Below are 22,362 nucleotides of genomic sequence, written 5' to 3'. Positions count from 1 at the left end.
TGACAAGTAACAGCTAGTTGCTCAACAACAGGTATTTCCATTCAGACACAATTTTGCTTTTAGTCATACTTGATTTGAGAGAGTAACAAATTTAGCTCACTGAAATAAACCCTTCTATGATTTCAGTGCCTGAGTCTCTGTCAAAACTTTACATTTAGAAACAAAACGTTCTTCAATAAAGCTTCTATACATTAATGCTCATTTTGTAAGCCTCTGGGTGTTTCTTTAAATGTCTAATTTTATAAAGATTTCTTGCTTTAATTGATTTGAAATGATGATTTCAGACTGTAGTAAAGACAGTATAATTCAATGACTCAAGTAGGCTTAAGTTTTTTTCATGTAGCGCATTGCATCACAATTGCATCATGAATTTAATAAGCCATTACCTTAATTCTGTAAAACCTTAATTTCTTACACTGGCAAATAAATAGGCACAGATACTTCAAGTTTTTCATTGTTTCTGATACATTTTCACACACACCTCCTTTTTTTTTTTTTAAAAAAAAAAAAAAGTTGACAATCTATGAATGAAAAGTACTCCTGAACTAGTTAAGCTCGGTATTTGTATTCACGTAGCACTGAAGTTACAGATTTGAGCCCGCTGACCCAGACACAGTGTAAGAAAATCAGATCAGTGCCCTCGCTTTCTTAAATAGTAAGTATTTTTAAACAAAAATGATGAATTTGTTTATTTATTACATGCATGTACCTTTAAAATCAATGTTAATTAATAGAAAGCTCTGGCAAATTCCCATGCCATTTACGGCTGGCTATGGCATCAAAGTCCTAACAACATTCCCCCTTTATGTCCACAACTTCCTGAATAGAAATTTAACCCATTTGAAGAGTTACTTAATCTGACTTTATTCACCCCTGGAGAGAACATCACCAGGAGGGAAGTCCCTGCTGCACAGAAGTGAGGTTCAGCACAGAAAGCTCCAAATCCGGCTCACTTACCCTGGAACGGTGACGGTGAGGACTGGGCCATATGGATATGCTCTTCGTTGATCAGGTAGATAGGCTGGTGTTGAGCAATCTCCACACTCGTGCACACATTGCTTTCCCCATGGAGAAAGAATGTGAAGGCACATGACAAATGTTCACTGGAGGAAGGGGGAGACAAATGAGAACCAGATTTATTAGCATGTTAATGAACTCATCGGAGGCAGCGATTCCATAGCCTTAGAGGCCAAATACACACTCCTTGTCACTTGTGGCTACGGAATACAGGTTCATCGACTGATTGATAACCACACAGGACAGAATGACCTGTCGCTAGACAACTATTTGACAACGTCGGCAGCTATTGCAAAGATTTGTTTTCCTACTTGTTTCCATTAATTGAAATTCATTATAAACAAATGGGATTTTAACCAGGATTCAAGTAGCAAAAATAGGGGCCTTCAGAAATTCACTCTGTAACAGGTTCTAACTGCAAACAAATAAAAAAGGAATAGGAAAGATGTTTGCCTAATACCTCATGAGAATCTCCATTAAAGAAAATAAAAGCACATGAACATTAGAAAAAGTTGGCAATGGTCTAAGACGAGCCACGGATTTGCCACTGACGTTGAACTTAATTTGAAACGAATGGTATTTAAAATGTTCCCACTTTATTCTACCCATAGAATCACGTTCCATCATAGCTAACTATTTGCTTAAACATTCCTTGCCACAACGCCACAAGAAAAAAAGGAAACAAAATACATTCCATGCTTTTTATCATCATTTTAATCAACTATAAATTTACAGAGCTAAAGTGGTAATTATGCAGTAATTTTTCTGTCCAATACAATAGCTGCACATAGTTTTATAGCTGTTGGTTTTGGTGCTGGGCCAGCCATAATATAACCAGTATTTTAAATCCAGCTCTTAACTACCTTCACCAAAAAGAAATAACACAGGCAACTACAACAAATTCGCTTCAGTATTGAAGTCAACCAACTGCTCTACTACTGTCAGCTATTTTTAAACAAAGGCACTGATAGTCTAGAATAGGAAGCTGTTTTAATCTCACTAAATCTCTGAATGATTCTATGCATCACGTCAAACAACTTCTCATCCCGTACTACAAGTTACTCTTCTGTGAGCCTCAAATACTCCCACAAAAAACCTGAAGAAAATGATCAGCTGAGAAAAATGCGGAGAGAAGAGGTTGCTTAAGTGACAGATAACAACTAAACTTCCTTGGTTATCATCCTGTATTCAGAAGCACTCGGTAGCAATAATTTAATTCCATGAAATAAAAGGTTTCATTATATCTCCATTTTCACAAGGGAAAGAAATTTCACTACCTTCAGTGTTGCAGAAGTAAATTGATCATTAATTTACATAGTGTGGGGGAGAACAGGACACAGGACAAAATGGGTCATAGATTCCAGGTATTTCTATGTAGCTACCTGGCCCCAAGAAGAAAAACAAATCACTTCAGGTAAAAAAAAAATAATCCCGAACAACAGATTTCTGCACATACAAGAAATACAAAAATAAAGGCAAAGCTCAATTATTTAATCAAAACCCATTAGCTTCCTTACATACGATGACAGCTCTTAAAATAAAAAAGGTCTTAATAAATAAAAAGTCAGGAGAACTCTGGTCTAAGATCAAGCAGGGATAATCTCTGCAAAGAGTTCAGTGTGCAGCAGGTCAGCCTTTCAAAAGCAGAGAGCAAAGCTATTTGTAAAGCAGTCGTTTTCAACTCCTGTCTTTAGGATATTACACAGAAATCCTCCTCACTCCGCAAGCTTCCTACACTGTTTGACTGTGAAAGTCTTGCTTGTCTTCTATTGAACTGAATTTAAAAAAAAAAATAGCCTTCTGGGAACACACAGGGACTCTTTCAAGTCTCTTGCAAAGTGGTCTGGCATGAACAAACCACGTGCAATCTTATGCAACATTCACAACTATCCATAAACACTGTGAGAATAAGAAATAAACAAAAATCTGAGTTTAAAAGACAAAAGATTCATTTGTTTTTGCAGGGAAGGGAATGCATGCCACTGACTATTTCAACGGAGAATCAGCTAACACCAAAAATAATCATTAAGTTCAGAAAAGTAAATAGCCTCAGCCTGAAAGCGTGTACAACTAATTACAGGGTAAAAGATATACAAATACAGTATCCACCCATTTTACTTTCCCGCAAATATGACAAATTAAAGAATAATAGTAACGAATATTACTACTCATGACCAGCAATAAATACCTCGTTAATGAAAGCTGGATCATCGCTAGCACTGGATCCAAAGTAAATCACGCTCAGCTATAGAAAGAGAACCGACCCATCTCAGTCCCTCAAGCATCCCTTTCCTTCAGACCACAGCTAACCAGTCCTTACGGCCTGAAGGACTCCCTGCCCAGCAAGCAAGACTCCCTGCTCCCTTCCCCAGGCCTTCCTCCCGGCGGCCGCCCAACGGCGCGTTGCAAGAAAAGAAACAGTCACACACATTTTATGCTCCCTCTGCTGCCAGATTCATTGCTACAAGCTCAGCTTTCAAGACCAAAAATAATAAAGATCAAGGTCTGGGGACTTCCTACGTTCCTAATAAGCTTCTGGCAGATTCCGAGTAAAATGTTTACTTCAGTAACAAACACGAATTTTATTTCAAGAAAATAGCGTCAGCGCGCTGATGTATTCCACTCAGGCATGTACATCCCAGCCTCCTGACATTCCTCTCTTTAGTACATTTCACACAATTCCATAAATACCAAGCTGCAGAAATCACCCTCGCTACAAATGTGAGACAGATCTCCCAATAAAATTCAAGTAGAAGAAAACTTCCCAAGCTAAAGCCTTCAGAAGCAGACTTAGCACTGAGGCTTTGCTTTTAATAATCATTTAGCTATAGCTCTACAGCTTACATCGAGACCTACATACTTCAAACCAAAGCTCTGATACACAGGTCTTCACTAGAGTCTTCCAACAGCGTTTTATCAACATCCAGTTTTCTTACATCCCTACTACTCTTTGTGCTAACAAAGGCACCACAAAGAAGCTAAACGCAAAATGTAGATCATACTAGAGTTTCTAAAAATGTTCAACACCATGTTCAGATTGATTTTTTTATTTTATTTAAATTTATTTCAACCTAGTTCAAAAACTGGAGCTGACAGGCTTTTGAGAATCCACTCTTCTATCTCTCCAGGTTTTTAAACTTACTCATTTCTGCACTCTTTCTTATCTCCCTGACATTCAAAATACCAGAAACCACCAGAGAGGCACGTGAAATGGCTTCCAAACTACTTCCCCTACTCTACAAAGTCGGTGGGAATGCCTTGAGCTGTCAATTTATAGCTGTTCAGAACAAGTACAATCATAAAAATACTACCAGATTTGAAAAGCTGCATTATACATTTACTTTGCATGTATTAATGAATCACACATGGAACAAAACCAGCTTCAGTGTCACGTTTTTGAGCCTATACTGCTACTCAGAGGAAAGTAAGACGGGACAAAGTCCCTTTAGGTGAAAGTGTGAAAGCAAGGTGACCATCCTGCGCAAGCCACCAGGCATTCCTGATCCTTATCAGGGAGTATGATGTGCTGCATGTTCCATAGAAGACGTCCCCAAATCAGAAACCTGAATCAGATGGAGGCCATCTAAAGCATTAAAAAAAAAAGCTGGGGACATATAAAATGATTTATTCTTTGGGTGTAGTATAAAGTGAAAATGCTCAGCTATGTACCCATGAACTTACTACGAAACATACTGCAGATGGATTAATTCAGCTGCCTACCACTTAGGGTTTGAGGTTTTTAGTTTCCTCCTTTCCTTGGGTTTTTTTTGGGGCGTATAGACAGTGCCACCAGAGACAGTGGTAGCTGCAGAAGTTTTCCTTCAGAAAATTTCAATACAAACTTCAGTAAGACCTAGTCTTTTCATTCTATTTTATAAAAATTAGAAGCATTTAAAAAGAATACAAATCCGTAACGGTACTCTCGTCACGGCATGCAGGAATTGTTGTCTCTTTGTACAGGTACCTTTTCAGAAACCTCTCTTTCCTTTACAGGTGACTGATGGCTGCCTCAGTTAGGATGTCTTCTTCCCAAATAGCATACATAGAACATATATAGAATATATGTTATTTCCAACTACAGCTGCATTAAGGCTGAGGCCTGAAAAATGCTGAGCACTGTGGTCTTGAGCCAGCAGAACACTTGAGCATATACTTTCAAGAGTATTTCCACTATATTCACTGAAAGACTTACGTGCCAAAATTAAAATAATCGTTTAAATAAAAGGCTTCTATTAATAGAAATACAAAGAAAATAAAGAAATAATCACTCCCTGCTTGCACAGCGACAAATATTCTGTGCCATTTCCCTTAATTTTATTTTGAACCTGGTTTGGGTGTTTAGACCCCTACCTTTTACGAGCAAGGAAATTGAAAAAAAGAAACAGCAATATCATATAATCTTTTTCTAACAAAAAAAAGTACGTCTATGTCCTTCTAAGTATTGCAGGTTGTTTTTTTTCCCCATACATAGAAGAATCTTCTAATAAGGAGTATTTACATTAACCAAACCATCAATTTGGCACCTATTCACCTGCAACTGACAACAACTGTCTTTCAGATGCTTCCTTTGGGATCTTCATTACCTTAAATCACCTTTGAGATGCCTAAATATGTAGGTGAATACCCTGTCAATGTAATATTTAAGACCTCCCACAATTTTTATGCATTCCAACCCCTCAGTTACTGTAAGTGACTTAAAGGAAATAACATCATGTTAAATTTACTCACATATAAAAATCAGATGAGGACTATGAAAACACGACTATGTTTAAACTACACAACATTGGCAGAGAAGGGAGAACATCTGATGGATTCACGTATTTTTGCATTTGTTAGTAGGTTTATATAAATACCCAACGGAAACTGCACTAGTCTGCACTCAAACTTTAAAGAGGTTATTTCCACACAAATAATCTCAATGAAAAAAATGCCAAGGTATTGCAATTCATGACTGAGTTTTTGAATGTATTACTAAATGTACATCCGTGTATAAAGTCAAACTGTATCTCGTAAGAGATTTCAATACACCTCATCTTGGACGACAAACGTGGGAACCAATTGCTTCAAGAAAATAAAAATTAAAACACGTCAATAACAATTACCTTGGGATTTGGGGGGACACCAAGAAGAATCTACACAAACACACACACAAAAAATCACCATTTTTTCCTTATTAGAGGAATATTCCAGAAAGTTTTATGATACGAATTTTATGATTATTAATTACCTGAAATCATTCACTGAAAAGTGAATGACTATTTCAAAATACTTTGAAACACAGTTGCTGCTGTGCAGCGGACAGTTTCTAAGCCAGGTTTCATCCCAAACACTGCAACCTACTTACCCACCCAGAAAACAAAATGAGAAACAGATGACAACACTGACACTAATGGTTACTTAGAAGAACGCGGTGAAAATTTGAGAATCCCGTATTTGTAAACAGTCATCCTGTTTTTAGAACAATTTCAAGGATGAGAATTTTTGAAATACTTATTTCTCTACAGACGAGCTTGAGCTCGCTTTCCCTGCCACCAGGCGGCTGGTGATCTCTTGCTTCTCTTCTCTAGTTTATAAGCAGTTGTCCATAAAGCCACGAACTGTGTACAATTAATTCTATTTTATGACCAATAAATTATACTGCTGTTCTAATTCCGCTTAAAATTAGGGCTGGGATCTGAAAGCCCTCAACTCACAGTTACCCCAAAATAGCCTTACCAAGCCTGATCTCCGAGAAGAGGCAGCAGTAAGAACCACACATTAGGAAAACACAGTCATACCAGTGAGACTAATCACTTGCTCGATGTGGACTACAGAAAAGAGGGCATGAAAAGGCTCTGCACAGATTTGGAATATAAAAGTAAGTGAGAGCATACTAAAATAACTTCCTTTAAACGTCTCTAAAACAACAGGGGGACAGTTCTTAGCAGGTCATGGTGGTGGTCTGGACAGGAGATGGCAGCACCTGGACACACCTCCAGTCAATAACTCTTGAACAGATGAGAGTAAACTAATAGCCCAGTACGAAAATTGCCTCTCTCTAAATGATCTGGAAATAAATATCCTCAGTGAAGTTTGAATTCGAACAAGCTGAATGTAATGGCAAGAGAGAAGAAAGGCCTTCTGCTTTGATCTTGGAGAAGTCAGACCTTCTGTTCCAACACGCAGTGGCCTATGCATTCTCCTTAAATGTGCGAAATGATGCACTCTCATAGTGCCCAGATCTCCAGCCCATTTCTCTAGGACATACAACAGTCCTATTTAGTAACTACAGGGACCTGCCAGGCAGCTGTGTCAGCACAGAAAGCTTCTTCACATACACCAAGAGAGTGGATGAGGACCTGGAACTGAGACTTCATCAACGGCAGCAAACGAAAAAGGCCAGGGCACATTTTCTGGCTCCTAGGGGGAAACAGCACGTTCACATGGTAAAACCCCTTTGTGCCCACAAGGGAGGCATTGTCCACACTGGTTTACTGGAAATGGTCCTTGGCTGTGCTATCCCCAGAACCTCTCCTGGGCATCGCCTTGGAAGAGCGCTAGCTGCCACTGCTCAAAGCCAAGTAGGGAGCGTGCAACAGTAAAGCAGCCTGGATGACAGCACGCCAGTTCTTGAGATCATGACCCGTCTGGTCTAATAAGTAGCGTAGATACAGTCTGAGAGGCAAAATATTTGTGTAGCATTTCTCATGCTTGTAAGCAACCCATAACGTCCCCTCTGCCTACCAGATGGAATCCGAACGTTGCCCAAGCTGAAATAAGACAAAGTGAGTTATTCAGAAGTAGAACTTCAGTAGTTTGCAATATACCTTCAAGAAACATGGCATAATTAGTAACAGTTTTTGCAGAAACCACAACTAAACCAAAAAGGAAAGCATTTCCAGACATGTGACAGGTTCCAGAGTTTTCTGGATACAACAGCCTTCCGACACAGGGCAGGCAGCACAACGCTGACCACGCTGCTGCGCTAGGCATGAACTCACACAGTTGGTTTCTCTATGCGATGGCCTCAGACGCAGGCTCATACTCAAATAGGTGACACAGCAACCTAGAGCCCATTTCATGCTCTGTAACTCCACATATTAACCACTGGTAATCGAAGACGTGCTGCCCAACGTGTGTTAGAGCTGGAGAGGGCCGTGGCACTGAACTGCAGCAGTCCCCTCAGCAGGAGCTTCTCTGAAGGCTAAGGAAGTCCCAGCTGCAACCAGGGGTTGCAGCCATTGCACTGCATCACAGGACTTGAGACATCTTTCCTTCACGTGACACACACTGTTGCCCCATAAACAAGGAAAACTGATACTGGGAGAAACCTGGTTACACAGGGAAAACAATCTGTGTTTCTGTAGCCCTTTCTGCCCAAAGTCACAGATTTTTATATGGCAGAGAGTAAGAACACAGGAGACCAAGTTGCACATTAAATCATATTGCTTTGGCAATTGCTCCTTTTCTCTCTTTTATCTTCCTTTTGTTGTTTCTTTTTCCCTTCTGCCCCTGCTCCCCCCCCCCAAAATAAGAAAAAGAGGGGGGAAAGAGACCATCAGTTCCCAGAACTACCCAGGTCTTTTAATGCCTGTATTTTATAAGTCAGGACGTTGTCTCACGTATTCGGCTGGATTTTTTTTTTTTTTTTTAATGTATGAGAGGCACGCACAGAAACTTGGTATAAATATTAATTACCTTTTGTGTTTTTCCAGTGGTGGAGTGAAGTACTAAGATAACAGTTTCACAATGCAGCAAGCATTTAGATAACATTATCTGAACACTTTCTGTGTTACAGACTTATTATCTCAACAGTTCCTCAGTTGTCACCAACAAAACCTCTTGCCAAGCCTAATGTATGCGTCACTATCGAGATTCTCTTCCCGATCCCATCTCTAACAACCTTCTATTCTTTTCTCTGTATAAATGTATGCACAAGATGACCCGCTAGCCTGGAGGGATACTGGAGTTTATACTTCAAATGGATACATCAATCTGCAGCATGACAGGGCTAACAGCAGTATGAACACCTCCAAGAGTCAAGGGGAAACTGCTGCACGTCACATTAGCTAACATTTTGAGGAGTAATTATATTGTACTCTCTACGTACAAGACCTACTTCAAGTCTTTGCTGGAGGAAAGGTCATGTACAACGTACGTAACCTTTAATACGAACGCAGAACAAACTGCTCTGCATTTTCTGCACTGGCTGTTTACGATGTCTTAGATAAGATATTTCCATGTTTGGTTTTCAAATGACCTTAATAAAGATGGGCTGGACTATATAAAGAACAACATGACAGGGCTTACATGCTGTAAGTAAATTATACTGTGGCAGTGCTCAAGCTTAGGAGGAGACAAGTCTTCATTTTAGGAAAGAAGATCACTGAGCTTTTGCCACAGGACTTCTGCAGGGAGGAACACGATCCACAGTAATAGTCACCTCATCCTTTCCCTGAAATCTACATCTATAAAGAAATAAGGATATTTTTACAATACATTAAAACTGTTTAGTATTTAGTTTCTTTTTTATTAATGGATTATTTAAAATGTAGAAGTAGCTCTTCCAGTGTACTGGCATTATGAGATTTTCTTCCACGTACAACTGAAGTAGCAGTTTTACTTCTGTGATCCTCAGTGAGATACACCACCGTCATAGGTGAAAATCACCCATAAAAATTCACAACAAACCCCTTATTTTTCTATATTCAGCTAATATAAAAAGTAACCAGTTAAAAACGGAGTATGGCAATGCAGGGTTTTGTAGTCAGCACTTCACGACCAGAAGCACAACCCATTCTAAACAACTTCACATGATTCCTGCTCTGCAAACGGGACGTGATCCAGCTCTGTAACAGATGCCACCTGCAGATCCCACTACAGGAATCCCAACAGTACTACTGAGGGGGTGAAGATTAGGTGCATCTTCCTACTAATACTTAGAACTTCTGAACATTCAATACACTTCAGGTTAGAAAATACACTGTCTGCAGAAAAGATCAGACAAACTGAGATATAGTCTCCCTCTAACAATAATGCAGATTACTTACAAATTTTATGTGCTTGATTACGCATTTTTAATAAATCTAATCAATACCAGACAAAATTGACCAAAAAAAAAAGTCTCATGGATCTATGAAATCAAATTTCTGCAATGAAATCACAACCAGCATTCTTCCCTTCGCAGCAGTTAAGTGATGTAGTCAGCACTATACCACAAGGTATACCTCGAGGCACTAATGATTATTGAATGCCTTTTTTTTTTTTTTAACATTTGTGTTACACTTCAGAGTAGTGCTGACTTAGAACTACAACTATTTTGAATTATTTAAAATGTCAGTACCAAAAAGTGATTCTGCAAGTTTGCCATATTCATTATGAATATAAATTCATTGTGATAGGACACTGGATCCTGCCCTACTTAGGAAACACAGAGGTTGTTGTGACCATAATTCAATTGTAATACAGGCTATAGGCTTTATGCAAAATGTAAAAGCATACCGAAAAGATAAACATGAAGGTTAAAGGTATATTCAGGTTAATGCTGAAATAAACACACATTTTTCACTGGAAATTCTGAGTTTCTTCAGATATATGTCCTTAACAAAAATCAGGAACTTGCTCATATCTGTTCCAGCATTACCAGTTATTTTAAAAATAATAGCACCAGCTGTTAATAACTACAAAATGAATTATAATTAACTAGAAAGTTGTCAGAATGGATGCGATCTTTCTTTCTTTAGCATACTCAAAATACCAACATCAGGAAAAACCACACTTCAAACTTCTAAAATCACTGCTGCTATCACCCTTCTGACATATCTCTCTCCTTGTCTGAATCACTGCATTTCCACACAGTGTTTGAAATGGACTCTTTGGAAAATTCATTTCCATAGAAGATCTAATACTCTTTAAAACAGGAATGCAGCCAGATGAGCACATATATTAAAAGTGACACATACCTTGTTCATCGCACATGAATAAGTTACACGTTAAGTTACACGAGGTATCTCCAAAAAAGCCCTCTTTTTGTGCTGTTAGTCTTAGCATTTTATTAAATACCATACAGGCATAAAATCACCTCAGAACTGTCATAAGCAGTTGTGCTCTAGAGATCAGGACTGAAAAAAATCCTTTTGAATATTAATAACCTAAAACTCAAGAACAAGCCTGACTAGCACTGATGGAGGTTCGCCAACCAATTCCATTTCTTCAGCCTAAGGCATAAACTGACCTTTTCTTAACAGCTCAGTACTGCAAAGTTTAAACCCTGGGTCTCCTTATATTTAAGCTTTCCTTGGTCATTTTATCACAGACGATACAGCTATCAATTACTTCATCTCACAAAGTGAGCTGTATCAGAGTCATTAACTGGCACACTTGCACAATGATTCATTTGCGGGTCACAGACCCACATATAGCTGAAGGTTGCTCTTACCACCCCTAAAGATGCTTTCAGCTGTCATAAAGTGGGTAAAAATATCATCCTTTTCATTAATATTTGTGCCATGCTCTCTAGAATTAGCAGCTGTTGCATGCTGGCAACTGGTGGGCTACTGAAATGTCCAACACAAGGCATCTATTCCGCCAGTCAGCTGTGCCATCTACACTCTGCCAGACACCTTATCCATGACAGCAGAGTCCTCCTGCCCCTCTGGAGAAAGGGGAAAGGGCAAGGGAAATGTTGAGAGGTTCAACATTTGATACATGACAGGCACTGTTACCTATTGAAGAAATCAGTCTGTAGCGTCTGGATGATGAACATGAGCAGCTCTGCGGAGAAGGACCTGGGAGTTGTGGTAGACAACAAGTTGACCGTGAGCCAGCAGTGTGACCTTGTAGCCAAGAAGGCCAATAGTATCTTGGGGTGTATCAAGAAGAGCGTGGCCAGCAAGTCGAGGGAGGTTATCCTCCTGCCCTGCTCTGCGCTGGTGAGGCCACATCTGCAATACCGTGCCTGGTTCTGGGCCCCCCAGTTCAAGAGGGACAGAGAGCTACTGCAGGAGTCCAGCGGAGGGCTATGAAGATGATGAGGGGGCTGGAGCATCTCCCCTACGAGGAAAGGCTGAGAGACCTGGGGCTCTTTAGCCTGGAGAAGACTGAGAGGGGACCTTATCAACGCTTATAAATGTCTAAAGGGTGGGTGTCGAGAGGACGGGGCCAGGCTCTTCTCAGTGGTGCCCAGTGACAGGACAAGGGGCAACGGGCACAAACTGGAGCACGGGAAGTTCCGCCTCAATGTGAGGAAAAACTTCTTTACTCTGAGGGTGGCAGAGCGCTGGAACAGGCTGCCCAGGGAGGCTGTGGAGTCTCCTTCCCTGGAGATATTCAGAACCTGCCTGGATGTGATCTTGGGCAACCTGCTCTGGGTGAACCAGCTTTAGCAGAGGGGGTTGGACTAGATGATCTCCAGAGGTGCCTTCCAACCCCGACCGTTCTGTGATTCTGTGACTTTTTTCAAGTTAGAATAGTTTTCGATATCACACCCTAATTGAACTAGTTGTACATTAAGTCAAGTGAGTGCTGTAACCATGTCCAGCTTATAAACAAAAAGAATACTTAACACATACAGGTAAGTAAGATTATCAAACCAATTTACATTAGGAGCTTTGTTTTCAGAAACTAATACTACTCTAGGAGTAAAGCCACAAATCATTGTCAGTCCCTTAAGTAAACACATTAGACAACTAATTTCTTTTGCATGTCGTTGTTGCACAGAGTCACTCAAAGGCACAACAAAGTTTGTCTCCACATCTTTGCTCTGTATCTACTAAATAAAAAGCCTTTTTACATGGGATAATACCGACTTTCTTTTATAGCAAAACGTAAAAAATTTCCTAAATTCTATCTTGATGGTTATATCACAATTAGCTCTGAAAGCTAAACATCTGAGATGTCTGATAATCTGTTTTGCCTTAAAATGGCTTTGATCTCAATAGCAATTTGTTAGAAGTGATTACTCTCACTACCCCTGGTCACCGTGAATGCTGTGAAGCAGACAGCATTGCTGTACGTATCTTCATAGGGCTACGTGTGTAATTCCGTATGCAAAGTCTGAAATACCACATCATTTGGTTGTATAATACATGTGGCCCTCTTTGGACAAGTAACATAGCTCTGTTTTTCACTAAGCAACAAAACATCTTCTCGGTGTGGGAACACCTAGTTGAAACAACTACCACAGCACTGTTGAAACAAGGTTAGAGGGACCGACAAAATTAAAAAATATGAGAACAAAACCATCTGTCAACAGCTCTACAACAACCCTAACTAGAAGGAATAAAGCGTAAGGGGAAATCATACACAAACATAAGACGATTCTCAAATTGCCAACAGCATGAGGAAAGAAAGTGAAGCAGCCAGGAAGATACTGCCACTTAAACACTCTGCTTGCAGCATGTGGTTAAATACAGGGAGAGGTTGTGTGCAGCTTTAAAATGATTTTATCCAAAATCTTCAAACATTTTAAGATTATTGGACATAAATCCTAAGAATGGGGCTCAAAAATGATGTAAACAGATCTCGTAACAGAAAAGACAAATGTTTCTTATAATAATAGAATCTAATTTTCTAAAAAGCATGCAGTCTTCTTTTTCATTCCTTTTTGACTAATTTAAGAAGCACTGGCATGGTAATATCAATCCACAGTAATTCACAAGGTAATAGACACTACAATTAATTTGCTGTATCTGGATTTACATTACTTTTTCGCTCAGTCACAGAGATGCTCTCCAGACATGCACACAGGCTCTGTCACCACAGTTAAGATACCAGACCACAAATATGCAGCATACTTTGGACATATACGTTACAAAAATAAGAACACAGCGTATCAAATGCCACTCTCTTCTTAGCAAGGCCTCTGAACACACGCTTATTTTTGCTGTCTGCTAATGTAGGTTAATGCACCCTTCTTCCCTTCACCCCCATGAAAGCTGAATGCTATTATCCAAAGTAGCATTATATTAGATTAAGGCCATTCGGAAAGGATATTCTTGAAAAAATATGGCAAACTGGGAAGGAAGGAAGGGACATCAGCCCATACTTTGTTGTCATTAAGTTCACCGAAGATGAAATTACACTTATCAGTTTCATTCACAAAGCAAGTACATCAACAGGGGGAACTGTGGTTACTGAGTTTCTTCAGCACAGAAGTAAGAGGAAGAACACTATTCTCAAAAGCTAAAAACTATTAATGCTGTTTTGATTTGTGCTTTCAAACAGCTGCTTACCATGGGCACCTCAAGGGAAAAGCAGAAGTAAAAACATCATGAGTTTTACGTCCTGGATTCACACACCACCTTAAAAAAATCCAAAGTCGTCAGGATTAAACCCATGTACCCATTTTCCAGTATGAGCCAATTTTTAGCGTTTCTGGCGAGTAAACTTCAGCATTGGGAGCTCTCCAGTGAAGAAGTGGCCACACTCTTAGAACATGTAAGCTAGTTCTGACCATCTTAGACCAATTTAAAAATGACAACTGGAAACAGGATTTGCAAGTGCTGGAAGACTTGATTCCCCTCTACGTTCCTTCCTCCCCCAATCCAAACCTTCTGATACCTTTACACAACTATAAACCTAGGACAACAATGCAGTATTTAAATTACAGAACATGAAGAGATATGAATCTTGATGGAGAGCTTTAACGTTCCCAGGACTTGCAGCTAGATTCTTAAATTTGTCAGGACAGCACTACTGTAAAGTGAATGCCTTTTTTTGTCCCCTAAAAGAAAAAAACCCTCAACTATACCTTGACTGAACAATAACAATAATAATAAACAAACCGTCACAAAACCCCCACAGAACAAAGTATCTAAATCTCTCTACATTTCTGGCTCGAGTAGCAAGGACTAAGTACACGATGTCCTTCACACTCCTACTAAAGAGCTCAAGATTTAATGTGTTACACAGAATGGACCCATATTTTTAAGAGACCTTGAACCCCATTCGTTTTACAGCCCGGTTTCAGAGAAAATCTGTTATCCTTTGCTGTGTTGCCTGTAAAAGAGACTGCAGAAGACGTAAATACCTACTAATATACATTTAAATTCACGCTGTAAGCCTGCTGCCAGCTGTCCGCTAGGAGGACGGCTGCACAGAATTATTTCACATGCGTCCATTATGCAGTATGATCACCATTAATGGAATAAATTTTATGATTCAAAACAATATTAAGCAACATGTAGAAAATACTAAAACCATGAAAAATGTATTAATTTATTCATCGCCATGCATTTATGATCTTTCCACTTTCAGAGTACGGTTTAATTGACTAGTTTAGAGACCAATTAATCCCTTTACATTTAAGTCAATCACTGAATCCTCTCCAAATAATTTAGCTTCTACATGCTGACTCCCATTTGATGTCCCCAGAGAGTGCATGCAGTTGAAACAGGTGGCACACAAACCGCATTCAGCAGTGGAGAGAGAACTGCATTGGCAGGGATATGAAGCATTAACAATGAAGTCTCACAATTCAGTCAACCATACTCCCGTTCTATTCTCTAGCGCTCAAGCTCCCAATCATATCCTAAATGTTTTCTTTTTTTACAATGACAACTGCAAGTCCCAGATAATTATTTTAATTTTTGTTAGTTTCTAGTCCTCATCTCCTTACTGCTTCTCTCCTTTATCAACACAGTTCTACAGGCTTTTGTCCATGTCACCTTAGTCTTCTGCTCTTCTGTCTTGTGTACATGTAAGTCAATGGTGAATTGGCCTGAATTCTGGAAGAGAATGTCTTGTTTCCCTCTCATTTCTTCACTTGAAAGCCCAACATTTCAGGTTCCGTAATAACCACCTTCCTTCTAGGATTACTCTTCTGTAATCAGGATTTCATTTCTTCTTGCCAAGCACACGTACCTAGTTCAACAAATCGAGTCACACCGCATTGCTTCCTATCACTTTACGAAGACCGAAACTTCATTTCCTTATGAGGTACAGGAGAATAACTGGTATCAAAGACAGGGAGAGATGGATCTGTCTGCCAAGGAAATCATTACTCAGATGGGTAACAGAGGTATTGACCATCATCCCAAACCAGTAAAGCCCCGCACCACCATCTTAAGAGGTGAAAAAAAAAAAATAAAAATTGAGCTTTTGGCCTATTAAAACCACTCACAATCTCACCAGTATTAAAACTGGATAGGATATTTTACTTTCTCACAAAATAACACATTGTAGGGTATCAAAATGAACGTGGGATTTCTCTATTTAAACAAAAAGGTAAATTCGAAAACGAGTCAAGGAGTTCACCTTTTCTATAAGCTGCCCGACCAAGCAAAAAGTTTGAAAAGAAAACTTATTTCCAGTTAACTACTATTTAACGTAGTTAAAAACACCTCCTGAAACCACACGAAGCTCAAATCAATAGAAGTTAAAGGAAGTATTATTTCTGTATATCAGTCCAAGATTTGTTGTACTTTAAACATTTACATAGACATATGATAAACAAATTATCTGAAAACTAAAGAAAGCATGTTCCAAGAACACAATTCAAGAAAATCTCATGAGAAGGAAAAATAATTATTCTACCATACTAAATGCAAGATTTCCTGTTTTAGGTTCCACCAAGTAATCTTACAACATAAATTATTTCCTCCTTAGGTTACTCCTCGAATTAAGCACAAGTTTCTGTCTGAGACTGCTGCTGAAATGAGAAAAAACAAACAAAAAACCCAACCCAAACCAAAACCAAAACCAACCCACCACCACACGCACAAACATTTCTGCGGTGAGAAGTATTTCACGTAAATGCCTGGCATACCAACTACGTGCCTTCACAAGAACAAAGCTGCAAACAGTGCTGCAGAGGATGCTTAACCAAGCTGAAAGCTCTCGTGTACAGCACCCATTCCCACCGGGACACTGACACAAAACGACCACCAGAGAAAGGAAAACTCCTCTCACTCATTCATCCTCAATCTCTAGTTGCAATCACGCAGTTACTGATTTCTCCATTCTGACACACACGAGAACTTCGTGCAAACCCTACGTAGGCTTAGTCTCTTTAAGAGTCTCTTTAAGCCTGTGTCTTGGCCTCTATTGCCACCCATACCGCTGACTCAGGATCTCTGCCAGTTCAAACCATTCCTTAGGCAGGAATGTGCTGCAACCATCAATTTTGCACTGAATTCTCACCCGTGTAGAGAAATGAAACGGTTGAAACTTCAGGCTACGTTTGTGATGCTGGCTATTACGATGGCACGTTTGTTTGCCAGTGAGAAACAAAGCTGTTCAAACTGACTACGATCCAAAAATGGAAACAAAACTAAAGAAATTACTCTTAAGAGCTGGCTTAGCCTAATAATCACCCTGCAGAAAGCACACTGCTCTTGAAGTACAGGGGCTGTGTGCAGAGATCCACATACACGTAATTCTGAGCTTCAGGGGACAACGCAAACTCACTTATAAGTAGCATGTGGGGAAAAACAATGCAGCCTGCTCTGATCTTCAAACAAGCTTCACCAGATAAAGCACTGAAAGGGAATCTCAATGAAAGGACCAGCTGAACTGCATAACCTGTAAGCGCAAGGTATTGTGAGGCAAAGCAGCCATGCTTAGACATTCCTCGGAAGTGCTTGGATTGTGCGAGGTTCATGAAACTTTTCTGAAAAGCCCTAAGACTTCATTATTTCTAACAGGTCACTGAGACTTGGCAGGATTTTCTTCAAGGCCAGAAACATTCTCTTCATGCTTTCAATTACATACTGTTAAATTTTGACTGAATTATAGGGTGAAGAAAAAATAAATAACCACTTCCCAATTTTGGTTCCTCCTGCCCCTGCCCAGTAACTTGACAGCCTGCCAAAATTTGTGAACATTTAAGCTCAAGTCCATGCTACAGCTCTTACTATTACCATCCCACTCCTGAAGAATCCAGCAACAGAGAAAACACAGGTGTTCCCAGTAAACGTGGGAGAAGGGAAATGAGTTAGACTGAAATCACATTGACATCCCCCAGTATAGTCTGCACCTTCAGGTTCCAAGTTTTTTCAGTCTAGCCTACAGAAATGCCATCATTAATAAAACAGAACCAAAAGAAAAGGGAGTTGTACTTCCATTTTCTCTACTCTCATTTCTTTAAGTTTCTCTCTTTTGCAAGTCATGTTAACCACCACCTCATCAGCTATAAAGTACACAGTTTATTTAGAAGCTATTTTGACAGCTAAAAAAAAAAAAAAATCTTAATTCCCAAGGAAATCAACTTGCACTGATCCACACCGCCCCTCTGAAAGAACCGATTGTATCTTTGTCTAACGGCAGGTTGGTTGTGTAGCTGTACATCCTCAATCAGTGGCTGACACGTAATGTTTTATACCACTGTGACTTGCTATTCCACCGGAGCTCCGAATGAGCACGGCAAGCCGAGAATATTTTCCTTCGTTGGTAGTTCAGAATTCCTGGAATGGTTCAGGAATCAGTCCTGCGAGTCTTTCCAGCAGCTTTATCACCACGGAAAAGGACAAGTGCTGTGGTAAAGAGCAGACAGTTGGAAATAACCCAAGACAGTGAAAGGAATGGTCAAAGATCATCCCTACCAGGAAACTCCCCCACGGCATCAGCAAGAGTCTCTGTTGCCTCTTCAGACTTTGGTCTCTGTATTGGCACATCTTTCTTTCCCTCTGTGGTGTGAACAATTCCTTTATGCAACGTGCAGTCTCACCCAGTACTCAGTCTGCTCTCTCGAGCTATCTCTCAACCCCGAGCCGTCTGGATCCACAACCCAGTAGTTACAGCACATGTTCTATACTGGTGTCCCTCTGCCCCAAAGGGAAGAGAGCTGACAGCAGAAAATAGAAATTTCTCAGTAACACTGACCTGCTCTTTTTTCACCCCTGACATCTGAAGACAGGCAGAGTCTTCACAACACTGTGTTTACATGCCCTATGAAGGGGAGAGTCGCTTCCTTTTGAAAATATTCTGGTAAATGGTGGGATTGTTCACCAGTCTGATTTCTATCAGGAAACATGAGAAGTTTTTTGAAGATGCAAGCACAATAGGCGGCATAATCCTAACGCTGTTCCCACAGAATCTCAGGCTTCCATCACGCACTTAAATAGCTGTCTGCACATAGACCTTTATCAAGCTCCTTTGTTTCAGCACAATCAACTACTGCATGAGATACACTCAACTGCTGTAGAAAAAAAGGACATATAAATACACATGAGCAGAAGAGCAAGAGCAAAGAGGGAAGTCCGAGTAAAGGCTATAATACGTGGTCTATTGTGTGGAATAGATTGGTAATACTAAGATTGAAAATGAATGAAAGGAGTAAAGAACATGTGAATTATTTCACTTTTTCCTTTAGGGCATATGATTTCCTCAATATGCAGGCTACCCCCACAGTTTAGCTACCAGAAAAACACAAGCCTCCTTTGTTGATGCTTAGTGACCTATTAAAAAATTCCACTGTAAAACGAGACTGTTTTCAGGTGTTACAGAAGGTCTTGAGAATCAGAGATACCATCATTTACAGATGGCAATAGATACATCACACAGAAAGGTACTACTGAGCTCCTTTATTCAGTCTTAAAAACTTTTCTGACCTTACTGCCATGAAATGGCACAACCGGCCTATGGAAACGTCCTTGTCAACAGAACAGCAAAAAGGTTAAGTCCACACTTGCATTTTATTCCAGAATTTCAGTCTAAAATGCACGAGGCAATTGTTTGCACAAAATCGGTACAGAATGGAGTCAAACAATGTCATTTTAAAATATCTGTAAATTCACTCTGTTCTCCACTTGAGGGGGAAAAGAGGCAATGCTGCCCTAGTGACATCACACCTGCATCTTTACTACTTAAACCTGTTACCATAGCAACTGCTATGGGCTCGGTGTCACTCTACACAATCACTAACTGGAAATGGAGTGTATCACAACCCAAACAACTGCATACGACAGAGAGAGAATGAGAAGTCGTCTTATTCCACAAGGGTTAAAACAAAGGCCCTTTATTCCCTCTGAGTGCTTTTGTTTCGTTACCAAGGCCTTACCCGTGCCTCCTGTAAGCACCACTGAAGTTCAGAGAAGGTGCTACGGTTTGTGATCACACCCCGCGCCAGGTGAAGAGCTGAGCGGGTGCAGACGGACACGGCTTTGTTTTTAGGCTGGGTGTCTACTGTTCCTCTGAGACAACCCAAAGCTTGGAAAGCAGCACTACTGAGAAGACCTCGCTGTGGTGAAATGCTGTGCAATTTGGGAAAATGTACAATGCTCCTTGGGTAGAAAAGGCTTTGAGTCAGTATTTCTTGATAAATTCTTTTATTTTTTCCATTTTTTTCATGACAGATGAAAAGCACGCAGGAATATATTGAGTACACAGGTACTTAACTCGGAGCAACATTTAGTCCAGAGATGTAACCAGCGAGTACAAAATATTCAGCAAACTCTAGCTGTCTACAGTCTTTTGTTTTCTCATGAAGTGACTCACTAAATAAGAAATCTGCACACGTGCTTTAATTTTAAAGCACGTCATTTCACAACTGATACATAAAGGAAATGCATTACGGATGACCTGAAAAATGTTTCTTGAGTGTCACTGTCTTCTGCAAGTGATTCTGAGTCAGATTCAAGGAATTACTTTCAGATTTACAAACTACTTGTATGAGGACAGTGGGCGTTCTTACCGAGGCTAAAATGTTAATGCTAGGTGTTTTTGAGAATCAGATTATAGGCATTTGCCTTCTGTGCACAATTAAAAGACAATTAAAAAACTCCTCTTTTTTGATGCTTTAGTTTTACCAATATATTAATAATAATAATAATAGTATTTACTTCATAAAGATGTAGCTTTATTTTCTTTCGAAAAATAATTGTTGGGAATAAACAGCAGATTTAATAGAACAGCAAACATCAAAATGGTCAAAACACAACAAGAATGCTTAAAAGCACTACAAACGTCACTTTCAAAGGACAGAGTATTTATCTTCTTACCACTGATTTTTCTTTTTTTTTTTAAGGAATTAATCAGAAAGAGAAGATTTTCTTAGCAGTCCAGCTGAGAAGAAAATTCTGAATGGATTTGACTTTTTTGGGCAGGCAGAAAGTATGAACTGTAAAACAGGCTATCAAGTTAAGATGATACAGAAGAAAGGAAAATATTAAGCTTGTAAAATATATTTCTTCCTTCTTTTTAGTGAGGGAAAAATCAAGCTACTTATTTTGGAGAGTGCAGTATAGTGGATAGCGGGTAGTTCTGTCTGTGGGGTTGTGTTTGGTTTTAGGGGGGTTTTCTTGGGGTTTTTTTGAGAGGGAGATGGGTTGGGCGGTTGTTTGGTTTGGTTTTTTTTTTTTTGAGACCTTGACTCTCAGCCTAGCCTGGCAGACCTTAGTAGAGTGTTATTGCTTGAAGCCCCAAACCTCTCTTCCCACTTGTCATCTTTACTGTTAACCTTGTCAGAACAAATCCAACAGATTCTACGTTTCTTAACATTTCTCCGTGCATGCAAGAAATACAGAATTCCCTTGTACAGAAAAAAAGACCAGAAAGAGATGTAATCATTCAGTTGCACGGTCAAGCATGGAGCACAAGTTGGGCTTACATTGTGCAGAGGTCCCACAATCTTAAATTTCTTGAAATAATCCTTTTCTTTTTTCTTTTTTTTTTAAATATAAAGCAAAGCATAGACACTATCAGGCTTAAATATCTTTAAATACTTTTAATCTCTGGATTAAAATGTAAAATATCAATATTACGTTTTAATTCCATAACATAGTAGACTCTTCCCACTGTCAGAATCACGTATAATTACTCTTCGCGAAGATCACCTTCCTATGTTCTTCCCCTACTTCCCACCTCAATAACACTGGGTACCAAATAGGGAAGACAAACTTTGAATGCTGCTTCATCTGACTGGACCTTCTCCGCTCTTCATGGAAAACAAGTGGGCTTTTCTGGTCTCCCTCACTTCCCCCACGACTCCAAGCTCCTCCATCTTACCAAAACGAGGGTGGCAAAAGTGATTGCTTGTGGGGTGTAACCCCTGTCTGGCAGATGAGGCAAACCCCCACCTCCATCTTCCCCAGGTCTCTGCTGGGCCGGTAAAGCAGCGATAGGAGCACACAACAGCGAAGTTACGCCAAACAACTGATGCCAGGTGAGGGCAGGGACACTGTGGATACCGAGCGGGGAGCGCGTGTCTCGGGTGTATGTACGTCGATCAAGTACGCACAGTGTGACAGGCAGCTGCAAAGTGGGCGCAGACAGATGAGCAAGCGTATACCGGCATTTCAGGAACGGGCTGTAAGCCCTCTGCAATTAAACTAGCGCTTTTATAGCTTCATGGATTTCTACGGCATTTTATGATTAAAAAATCCACTGTCTTTCAGCACAGGCTAATACTGGTGGGCATGTTTTTGGACA

General features: G+C 39.9%; 1 protein-coding gene across 1 annotated transcript in view; it reads right to left on the bottom strand.

Annotated features, from left to right (window-relative positions):
* The window catches only part of MED13L (mediator complex subunit 13L), a 197,910-nt gene that overhangs the window by 54,120 nt on the left and 121,428 nt on the right, over positions 1 to 22,362 (bottom strand). Inside the window, exon 5 of the mRNA XM_086474057.1 lies at positions 958 to 1,103. Within this exon, the coding sequence (XP_086330183.1) occupies positions 958 to 1,103 (146 nt within the window). The remainder of the gene's footprint in view (positions 1 to 957; positions 1,104 to 22,362) is intronic.

The sequence above is a fragment of the Leptosomus discolor genome, chromosome 16 (genome assembly GCF_034619465.1).
Source record: "Leptosomus discolor isolate bLepDis1 chromosome 16, bLepDis1.hap2, whole genome shotgun sequence".
In the NCBI taxonomy this organism is placed as follows: Eukaryota; Metazoa; Chordata; class Aves; order Leptosomiformes; family Leptosomidae; genus Leptosomus; species Leptosomus discolor.
This window is presented reverse-complemented; position numbering and strand designations above follow the sequence as displayed.